The sequence below is a fragment of the Carassius auratus genome, chromosome 32 (assembly GCF_003368295.1).
Source record: "Carassius auratus strain Wakin chromosome 32, ASM336829v1, whole genome shotgun sequence".
Classification (NCBI taxonomy): Eukaryota; Metazoa; Chordata; class Actinopteri; order Cypriniformes; family Cyprinidae; genus Carassius; species Carassius auratus.
In genome coordinates this window covers 25,695,501-25,706,669 of record NC_039274.1, presented here as the reverse complement: position 1 = coordinate 25,706,669, position 11,169 = coordinate 25,695,501, and the positions used below count along the sequence as shown (strand labels likewise).

Genomic DNA, 11,169 nt, shown 5'->3' with positions numbered 1-11,169 from the left:
TTTTTTACAGTGCAGCAAACATTTACATTCCTTTCTTCTCTCTCTCTCTCTCTCTGGTTTGAGTAGAAAGTGCTGTACTTTGTTATTAGTATAACACTTTGGCTATTATTATTATTACAGACAAAGAAAAAGTTGTAAAGTTAAAATAACATTATTAACCGGTATTTTTCTAGGCAAACTATTGATGATTATTCAGGGGAATACAGAAACGTTAAAATATGGATTCTTGTTTTGTTTTTTAAAGCCCTGCTATCAACTAGTGCTTGATGAACTGGTTATAAATGATTCTTGTCTCTTCTTGGTTTAAGGCATCAGTATCCACAATCTGCCAAGAGAAAAATAGAAACTAAAATCAAAATTTTGTATTCTGCTACAAATTTGCTGTTTAATCTACTATAAAAAGTCACAGTTTTTTTGTAAAGTTAATTCAGTCACTACAAGCAATATAACTTCTAGAAAGAAAAATATTCACTACAGTAACTGAATATAATATTTGAATGTTTCACTTTGATACTTTGTTCAATACATCACCAACCTGGAAGCTGAAGTAATTTAGTATTGCATAGTTAAAAATTAAAACCTAACTTCATTTACAGTAGATGTAGTTTTATCATTTTTGTATTTTAATCACATTCTGTTTTTAAATTCTGAGAACAGAAAAGGCAGTTACCTGCTTCCATTGATTATTGGGATGATTCAAAGTATCTTAATAAATACAAATAAAAAATTATGGTTAAAAATATGATGATATATATGGCTCTGTGAAAAGATGAAGCTAGTTATAAGATATAAAGATATTATATTATACTAGATATAAAGTATACATAGAGACAAAGAAGCACAACTACTGTATACCTCTAATGTGGATCTTTTGAATCACTATCAGCAGAATTGTAATCACAATCAGGGTCATGATGTTCAGTGTTGCCAGAATTACAGTAATTGGGTTCCACGTGAACTGTAAATCTGAAATAGTCACATAGATGTGAGATTTAATGTGCTACAATAAATACATAAAATATGTCGCATTCAACTTGCAACTAGAAATTGCAGTACTAATTTTTTTTTTTCTAGAAAATCAAGTATTACCTTCAACAATTAATTTAGTTCCATTTCCAAAGTGTATCTTCCCACATGTGGCAACAGCGCAGTAATAAATCCCAGCATCAGATGATCTGAGTTCAGTCTGAGAGAGACTATAGACACAGCTCTGGGTAGAAGAGCCTTTCTCTGATCTCTCCATACACTGATCACTCCTGTTATCATGAGTGTAAATGAGTCCTGGATGAGAATGTTCTGATGAATGTCTGAACCAGTAGACGCTGTATTCTCCTGCACAGATCTGACTGATGACCGAACACTGCAGAGACACTGAATCTCCTGGATGAAGTCTGTCAGATACTGGCCGCTGGAGAACTGTGGCCCCACTGGCAGAATCTTTACCTTTAAAAGAAATCCATCAAGATGGTTATTTTCTACTAATACAATTTTAGTTTATTAATACAGGAGTGACAGCAGTGAAAGTTCTCACAAAACAGCTTGTTTAAAAGAAGTCTCACCACTGTGTAGCAAAATCGTCCCTTCTCCAAACTCAATTGTCCTGATGAAGGTCACAGCACAATAGTAGTTTGTAAAATCATTTTCCTTCAGGTTAATGATGCTCATATTGAAAAAGTTAGTTCCAACTTCAAAAGAATACCGTTCGACCTTGTCAAATCCATTTTGATATATAAAACCTCCTGAGAGATGATTTGAATATGCAATAAGAAGAGGTTTTTTGCCAACAGTCTGTTTAAACCATGAAACAGTGTGTATCATGTCAAATGAATAAGAGCATGGTAAAATCACACTGCTCCCAAGTTCAGCAACTACAAAAGGATACTGGTGAATGACACCCTTTATCTGATATGTGCCACCTAAAAACAAAAAAGTAATATGATAAGGAAATCTTATATGAAAATTAATGTTCAACAATCAAGATACTTGTCAAACTTACATGCAAACATGGAGAGAGAAACGAAAAACAATACTCTGAACTTCATTCTGCAGAACTTGGCAATTTAATCTAAAAGAGAAATATAAACAGCACATTTTTTTGGAATGATTAAGAGAACTTAAAATTCTTAATATAAACTGACGAAACTCAGAGGAAATACTTACTTTCCAAGAAAGATAATTAGCTAATATAATCCTCTAAAAAGAAATTTGGCTCATGGAAGTATATAAAAAAAAATATATATAAAAAAATAAATTCTAAATATTTTCATTTCACATTTTAAAATAAACTGGTTATGTGGTGGACAATGTCCGTTGTGTTCAGAATGCTTCCTCTTTTATACACAACTGTGTTCAAAGATCAAACACCTTAACACTTTGATGTTTGACTGGTTGTTTTAGAGAAAGGGGCAGAACTATATACTGGCATGAGTCATTTTCATGATTGTTTCTTTACACACACCAGTATGGGGATAGCAGTAAGAATAAGAATTGGCACAAGCAAAAAACAAAAAAACAAAAAAAAAAACACACCCAATAAAGTCACATTTAACTGTATGAGTGACTCAATACAGCATAATTTATGTTGGTTTATTGATACCCCATGCATCCTTGGAGTTGGTTGTACTTGTTTACTTTACCTGACCACAGTAGTCAAGTCAAGTCAAGTCACCTTTATTTATAAAGCGCTTTAAACAAAATACATTGCATCAAAGCAACTGAACAACATTCATTAGGAAAACAGTTTGTCAATAATGCAATATGATAGTTAAAGGTAGTTCATCATTGAATTCAGTGATGTCATCTCTGTTCAGTTAAATAGTGTCTGTGCATTTATTTGCAATCAACGAAATCGCTGTAGATGAAGTGACCCCAACTAAGCAAGCCAGAGGCGACAGTGGCAAGGAACCGAAACTCCATCGGTGACAGAATGGAGAAAAAAACCCTGGGAGAAACCAGGCTCAGTTGGGGGGCCAGTTCTCCTCTGACCAGACGAAACCAGTAGTTCAATTCCAGGCTGCAGCAAAGCCGTATTGTGCAGAAGAATCATCTGTTTCCTGTGGTCTTGTCCTGGTGGTCCTCTGAGACAAGGTCTTTACAGGGGATCTGTATCTGGGGCTCTAGTTGTCCTGGTCTCCGCTGTCTTTCTGGGCAGTAGAGGTCCTTTCTAGGTGCTGATCCACCATCATGTCTGGATACAGACTGTTTCTGGTGGCTACGGTGACCTCGGAATAAGAGAGAAACAGACAAAGTTTCTGGAGCCTTCAATATGGTCTCTCAGTTTGGTTCACTAGGTTACACAATCTTGGGAAGACTGCTGATCTAACAGTTACTGATAGCCTTCACAAGGAGGGTAAGCCACAAACATTAATTGCCAAAGAAGCTGGCTGTTCACAGAGTGCTGTATCCAAGAGTGTTAACAGAAAGTTGAGTGGAAGTGTAGCGGGTAGGGCGTAGGCAGCGGGAGTTGCGCCTTGATTGAATCAGGTGGTGGGCGTTTGGCGTTGCACCTTTAAATGTAGCAAGCTGGCGGTTCCTCTGATTAGTGTTACTATAGATTCTTGGTTCCTTGGACTCTTGGTTGGTTGTACGAGTTGATCTCGACTCGGTGTTTGTGGGTTATTCAGTGCGGTGGTTACATCTAGCTCCGTCTTCACGAGCCCTCACCGGCTACGGATTGTGTCTGCGTGTTTCAATGAAAATGTAAGTTTTCTGCTTTTACTTATGAGCAGCGTTCCGTTTTTTTCTGTAGGCATTGGTCATAATGAACTTTCATTGATTCGTGTTCTGTCTATATTAGTCGCTGATTTAGAGTATGACCACTACAAGTTTGCCGAGTGCTGTTTGTTGTGCTGAGAATGCAGAGATGTATAAAGTACTAGAGAACCATACTTGAGTAAAAGTACAAGTGCTCTATCAAAAAAGTGACTTGAGTAGAAGTAGAAGTGCTCTTTAAGCACCACACTTAAGTAGAAGTACTAAAGTATTCAACATTTTTTGTACTTAAGTATTGCAAGTAGTCTATTTTAAAATTTACTACTCAAGTACTGAAAGTAAAAGTAGAAGTATCGTGTTATGTAGCTATTAAAGAAAGTAGTCAAAAGTTTGAACATATTGTTTTTACTATTTTAAATGATTAACCTAAAGGACAATCACAATTCCTTTGACTGTAACTTCTTGTAAACAAAAAACGGTTACTAGGGTTAGTTAGCCCAATTTGCAAAATGATGTCATTAATAACTTACCCTCATGTTGTTTCAAACCCATAAGACATCAGAGGGTCATTTAGAATTTTTTGAAGCATTGAAAATACATTTTGGTCCAAAAATAGCAAAAACTAGACTTTATTCAGCATTGTCTTCTCTTCCATGTCTGTTGTAAGACAGTTAAAAACAAAGCAGTTTGTGATATCTGGTTCGCGAACGAATCATTCGATGTAACCGGATCTTTTTTAAACAGTCCACCAAATCGAACTGAATCGTTTTAAACAGTTCTCGTCTCTAATACGCATTAATCCACAGATGAATTAAGCTGTTAACTTGTTTAATGTGTCTGACACTCCCTCTGAGTTAAAACAAACCAATATCCCGGAGTAATTCATTGACTCAAACAGTACACTGACTGAACTGATGTGAAGAGAGAACTGAAGATGAACACCGAGCCGAGCCAGATAATGACTCGTTCACGAGTCAAGAACCGTTTCTGTCCGATTCGTGAACCGAGGAGCTGATGATACTGCGCATGTGTAATTTAGCGTGAAGTAAACCGACACACAGAGCGTCTGGAACCGAACTGATTCTTTTGGTGATTGATTCTGAACTGATTCTGTGTTAATGTTATGAGCCCATGTGCAGTCAACGCCAATGACGCCATTGCATCGAGCGCAAAAGAATCGGTGAACTGTTTTCTTCAACTGGTTTATTGAATCGAACTGTCAGAAAGAACTAACGTTACTGGTCATCCGAAAACCGATGCAACCTGTTCTTGACTCGTGAACGAGTCATTATCTGGCTCGGCTCGGTGTTCATTTCTCTCTTCACAGCAGTTCAGTCAGCACGCGCAGTCTTCTTAATCGCTTGATTCGCTCAATGATGTGCCAGCTTCATCAAACCTGCCATCTACAGTTCTGGCAGTGGTTTGTAATGGAATGATTCGTAACATTATTATAATTGTAACGAGTAACGATGCAGCACATAAAAAAAATATCGGAGTAAAAGTATTAAACTCAGCGAAAATATGTACCGAAGTAAAAGTGGAAGTAGGAGAAAAAAATAATACTCTAGTAAAGTACAGATACCGCCTTTTAGTACTTAAGTACAGTAGTGAAGTAGTTCTACTTCGTTACTATACATCTCTGTGAGAATGTAAGTTCACTGGCTTCCTTTTTTTCCCTCACGTGTTTACATCGGTGTTACGGAGCGCTTGTTTATATGTGTGTAATTGTGTTGACTCGTCATGTCTGTATTATAGATTGGCCTGGGAATGTATGAGTAAAAACCAGACGGAATAAGGCGATTGCTACAGTATTACAACTAAACAAGCTCTTGGTTCGACGCTGCGGTCTGTGTCCATACAGGAGGGACCGTCATATGCCATCTTGGCCACTGTTTTTCCTGTGCCCTGTTTTTAGTATTCAGTTGTGTGTGTGTGTGTGTGTGTGTGTGTGGGAGGAAGGCCCACTGTGTTGCTCATTAGTCTTCATCTGTGTGCGTTGCTGTATGTTTTATGTTTGTATCTTGGGCCATTGGGTTGGTGCAATATCCTGGGACGGGGAATAACAATTTTGTTGTGTGGTCACTGGTTTGCTGAGTGTAAATTTATTTTGTTTTGTGCATATGATTTGTGATGTGCCTTATTTATTCTGTATTTGCTGATTTGAGTTTTGCTGATTTTTGTTATACACATTTTGATTTTGCACTTTGTTGTCCCTGTCCCTGAATTTGTTGACCAGAGGCCTAATGTTTGTTATTTTAAGTGTGTCTAACTGGAGAAAAATAAAATAAACTGTTTCTATTTTTATAATACTCCAGTCCCTCTCTCTCCTTTTATTTCCCTTTATTGGGATAGCCTGCTTGTGAATATCTATATACAATTTAGATTGGTTTGACATGGCCCCCTAGGGGTTACATTTGGCGCAGTCGGCAGGGTGCGATTGGGACTGGTGTAATTTTTTGTTGTTTTTTTTTTTTTTTTTTTTTTTGTGTGTATGTATTGAGTGCAGGTAGAGTACAGGAAAAGCAGTGGTTGAGGACTGGGCCTGGACGGCGGTTCTACAAGTGACCAGTGGTTTGTATATATAAAAAAAAAAAAAAAACTTTCTCTCTTCCCTTCTGGCTTTGTTCGGTTCGAAATGTCCCAGGATTTGGAGGAACGGGTCGGGCAGCTGATGGAGCAGATTAAACAGTTGCAGGTTGACAATGAAAGGCTACGTCAGGGAAGTGTAGCAGCTGCTGGGGCTGTAGAACAGGGAGAGCAGAGTCAGCAAGAGCCAAATCGCCAAGAGCCAAATACTCAGGAGCCAGGGTCTTCCGGATTAAGATATGTGTATGTTCCTAGAGAACGTAAATATCCTAGGTTCTCTGGTAGTTCAGAGTCTCCTCCGGTGGAGGAATGGATTGAAGAGGTCCGTCGATGTTTACAGGTTAGGCATATGTCCATAGGTGAGCAGGCGCATTTCGTGTATGATCTTCTGGATGGGGAGGCAAAGCTAGAAATTAAACTCCATCCAGCTCCAGTTAGATCCGAACCTGAGAATATTTTCTCTATACTAACTGAGACTTTTGGCTGTAGCCAGTCTTATATTGACGCTCAACCAAAATATTTCCAATGTCGTCAACGGGAGGGAGAAACGTTGCGTGAATTTTCACACTCATTAATGTCACTTATGGAAGTCGCACAACGTAAAAATACAACTGCAATTGCTAAACCTGATTGTGTTCTCCGTGACCAATTTGTAGAAAACGTTAGAGACAAAATGCTGCGTAGAGAATTAAAACAATACATCCGCCTTAATCCTGATTCCTCCTTTTTGGACTTGCGTCGTGAGGCATTTCGCTGGGCCGATGATGGTGAGGGGCCCCGTCCTGTTCGTGCAAGGGCTTTTTCGTGTGACGCTAGTTCAAGGGTGGTGGGAGCGCAGCAGGCAGAAGCTCAGGTTGTTGTAGCACAACAAAGTAATGAATTGACCGAGCTGAAAGACTGTTTGCGTAGGCAGCAGGCCCAATTAGATACTATTCTTAAACATCTGTCCTCTGGCTCAGGGCCATCCAATCTACCAAATAGGCAGACCAATCATCAGAGGCGGTTTCGTTTTGATGTGGATGGCAGACCTATTTGTCTGCGTTGTGAGCAAGTAGGCCATATGGCTAGGGATTGTCCGGTTGGCTCCCGGCAGACACAGCGTGTGGGGGTTGGGCCTAGGCTGCCCATTGGGAATGGGAGGGATGACTCTTCCAGCAGGCAACAGGGAAACTAGCACCCTCTAGTGCATGGAGCCAAGCACTGGAAGGGGGTTTGATGGGCTCAGACTTGTTTATATCTTCTTTGTCCTGTCCTTCTGCATTGGTGGGCGAGTGTCCAGTGGCAGATGTTCAGATGGGCGGTGTAACTGTTACTTGTCTTATAGATACCGGTTCTATGGTATCTACTATCACGGAGTCCTTCTTTAATGACCATTTTCGAGTTTTGGGGTGTGATCAGTTACGTTCTTGTGGTTGGTTACAGTTAAAAGCAGCCAATGGCCTGGATATCCCATATCGAGGATATTTAGAATTGGATGTAGAAGTCTTAGGAAAAGTTCTTCCTTCCATAGGCGTCTTGGTGGTTCAAGATCCACCGGACTCCAGACTTAAGACAAACAAGGACTCTGTCCCAGGATTGATCGGGATGAATGTCCTCCGTTGCTGCCTGCAAGAGTTTTTTTGCCAAGACGGTGCAAGTTTGTTTACTTCCGGGTTAACAGTCCCAGCCATTTGGGAACATGCCTTAGTAGCGTGTCAACGCTTCGAGGACTTTTCTACGTCTGGGGTTCTAGGCAGGGTTTTGACTGCCCCTGGGTCCTCTATCTGTGTTCCAGCTGGATCTTTAAAGTTTGTGTCAGCCACCTGTAGGCAGGGGCTTGGCCCATTGATTTCTTCTGTACTGTTAGAACCAGCAGGGACAGGGTGGCAGTTGCCACCAGACTTAATTGTTCCAATCTCCTTGCTCCCCATTGGAAATGGTACCGTACAAGTGCCAGTTGTTAACGTGGGCCAGGTAGATCGGTGGATAAAACCACGTACCCTGTTGGGGGAAATGTATTTGATCACTGCACATTCCGCTAGTAAATCCATCTGCTTCCAGGAAGAAAATGGCACCCAAGGCCCTGTCGCGTTTATTCGGTCAATGGAGGCTGCTACAACTCCCTCGCTGGGGTTTGCGGACCTTTCCTGGCCTAATTTAACTGAGTTCGAGCAATGGGAAGCAAAGTCTTTACTTCAGAAGTATAGTGACACTTTTAGCTGTAGTGAGGCACTTTTAGGCTGTACTGACTTGATCGAGCACGAGATTCCTTTGACTGACGACATTCCGGTGCGGCAGCGCTATAGACGACTTCCACCATCCCAGTATGATGTAGTGAAGACTCATATCCAGGAGCTGTTAGATCAGGGAGTGGTAAAACCAAGCTGTAGTCCTTATTCCTCACCCATCGGGGTGGTGGAGAAAAAAGATGGATCTATTCGTCTTTGTGTTGACTATAGACAACTAAACGCAAAGACCAGGAAAGATGCCTTTCCTTTGCCAAGAATTGAGGAATCTTTGGATGCCCTCACAGGTGCGTCTCTCTTCTCCACTCTTGACCTTGCGAGTGGTTATAATCAGGTGTCAGTTGCTGAAAGGGATCGGGCTAAAACCGCTTTTTGCACGCCCTTTGGCCTGTTTGAGTTCCAGAGGATGCCATATGGGTTGTGCAACGCACCCGGGACTTTTCAGCGGCTGATGGAAAGAATATTTGGGGACCAGCGTTTCCATTCCCTTCTCCTGTACTTAGATGATGTGGTCGTGTTTTCATCCACGTTCAAACAACATCTGGAACGTTTGGAGTCAGTATTTAGTCGTTTACGCGAGCACGGTCTTAAGCTTAAACTAAAGAAGTGTCATTTTTTTCAGCCTGAAGTAAAGTTCTTGGGCCATGTTGTTTCAGCCTCTGGGGTTTCTACAGACCCTGACAAGATCAGCGCAGTTAGGGATTGGAGCACTCCATCTACAGTCGCAGAGTTGCGATCGTTCCTTGGGTTTGCATCGTATTATCGGCGTTTTGTGCAGGGGTTTGCGAGGTATGCGGCTCCTCTACATAAATTGGTGGCAAAGCTCCAGCCACACCCTAACAGAAATAGGATGGGACGTAATGCCAATTTGCGGGACCATTGGGACTGGGGTTGTGATCAAGCGTTCAATACTTTGAGGGACAAATTGATAAGCGCACCAGTTTTGGGTTACGCCGACTTTAGTAAACCATTCGTCCTCGAGGTAGATGCTAGTGGGCTTGGGCTTGGTGCCGTTTTATCTCAAGAACAGGACGGAGGACCTCGGCATCCAGTCGCGTATGCAAGCAGGGGCTTGCGACCAACTGAGCGAAACATGGATAACTACTCGGCCATGAAACTTGAACTGTTGGCACTTAAGTGGGCAGTAACAGACAAGTTTCGGGATTATCTGCTTGGTACCAAATTTACTGTTCTGACCGATAATAATCCGCTCTGTTACTTACAGACAGCTAAGTTAGGAGCTGTAGAGCAACGTTGGGCTGCGCAACTAGCTCTTTTTGATTTTACCATCGAGTACCGTCCTGGCGTATGTAACAAGAATGCGGACGCATTATCCCGCTTGCCGGCACCTCCAGTCTCAGTCTCTATGGATGGGATTACCTCGGGGATCTTTGTGCCGGCCGAAATTAAGAGTGTGGTCGTGTCCCCTTCTGTTGAAATACAGACCATAGATGCATGCCCTACAAGAACTAGGGCAAATCTCCAACTTTTGCAGGCTGAGGATCCTGTTTTGAAGGCCTTCCTGGTATATTGGAAGAGGGGTAGTCCTCCTACAGCCTCAGAGAGGTCCACTGAGTCCCCTGCTGTTGTGGAGCTTGTCCGTCAATGGGCAGACCTAGTAGTCTATGAGGGGGTCCTATACAGGAAGACGCATGTCCCTGGCAGTACTGAAAAGGTCTTGCAACTACTGCTGCCCCAGGCTCTTCAGACAGAAGTGCTCACAGCCTTGCATGATGATCATGGCCACCAGGGGGTAGATCGAACAGTTAGTCTTGTCCGCCAGCGATGTTATTGGCCCTTTATGCGGAAGGATGTCGACCGGTGGTGCCGTGAATGTCGGCGGTGTGTGGTGGCCAAGGCAACTCAGCCAAAACTGAGGACCTTTATGGGTAGTCTGTTGGCATCAAGTCCCCTTGAAATTGTAGCCATTGACTTTTCCATATTGGAAAAATCTAGTGATGGGAAAGAGAATCTTTTGGTTGTTACTGATGTGTTCTCTAAATTTGCACAGGCATATCCTACAGCAGACCAGAAGTCGTCAACGGTAGCTCGAGTCTTGACAGAGCAGTGGTTTTACACTTATGGTGTTCCACTACGTATCCATACTGATCAAGGGCGAAATTTTGAAGGTGAGCTGTTCCAACAATTGTGCAGAGTGTATGGAATTCGTAAATCTCGCACTAGCCCATATCATCCAGAAGGCAATGGACAATGTGAGCGATTTAATCGCACATTGCATGACTTGCTTCGTACACTACCTCCTGAAAAGAAGAGACGGTGGCCGTACCATCTACCACAGGTTTTGTTTGCTTATAACACCACAGTCCATCAGTCTACGGGGTTTTCTCCATATGAACTGATGTTTGGGCGTAAGCCCACTCTTCCACTTGATTCCTTGTTGGGCACAATTGATATTCCATCAGACTCTACTACTGCCGAGTGGGTTCAAGAACACCAGAAGCATCTCTCAGCAATCTATAGCCAGGCCCGGGCTCATTTGGAGGCAGCTGCTCAACAACGAGCAAAGAATCATTTGGCTCCTTTGCCACTCCTGCCCCCTGGTACACTGGTGTATCGTCGCAGTCACCCGCATGGACGGCACAAGATTAGTGATCATTGGGAAAATGTGGTGTATGAGATTGTGAGG

At 42.0% G+C, this 11,169-nt stretch overlaps 1 protein-coding gene across 1 annotated transcript; it reads right to left on the bottom strand.

Moving 5' to 3' along the window:
* Positions 1-311: 311 nt before the first annotated feature.
* On the bottom strand, positions 312-2,042 carry LOC113052415 (uncharacterized). The gene is made up of 6 exons (XM_026216858.1): positions 1,997-2,042; positions 1,782-1,916; positions 1,560-1,685; positions 1,090-1,443; positions 856-966; positions 312-325 (listed from the first exon to the last, which is right to left on the bottom strand). Exons 1-6 carry the CDS (start codon positions 2,040-2,042, stop codon positions 312-314), a joined length of 786 nt encoding a protein of 261 aa, XP_026072643.1.
* Positions 2,043-11,169: the final 9,127 nt, after the last annotated feature.

Excerpts from the sequence above, each read along its gene's own strand:
- LOC113052415 (XM_026216858.1), bottom strand. The coding sequence starts at position 2,042 with ATGAAGTTCAGAGTATTGTTTTTCGTTTCTCTCTCCATGTTTGCAT. Across the intron at positions 1,917-1,996 it reads TTCTCTCTCCATGTTTGCAT|GTGGCACATATCAGATAAAG; the intron begins GTAAGTTTGACA and ends TTTTGTTTTTAG. Across the intron at positions 1,444-1,559 it reads GACGATTTTGCTACACAGTG|GTAAAGATTCTGCCAGTGGG; the intron begins GTGAGACTTCTT and ends TTTCTTTTAAAG.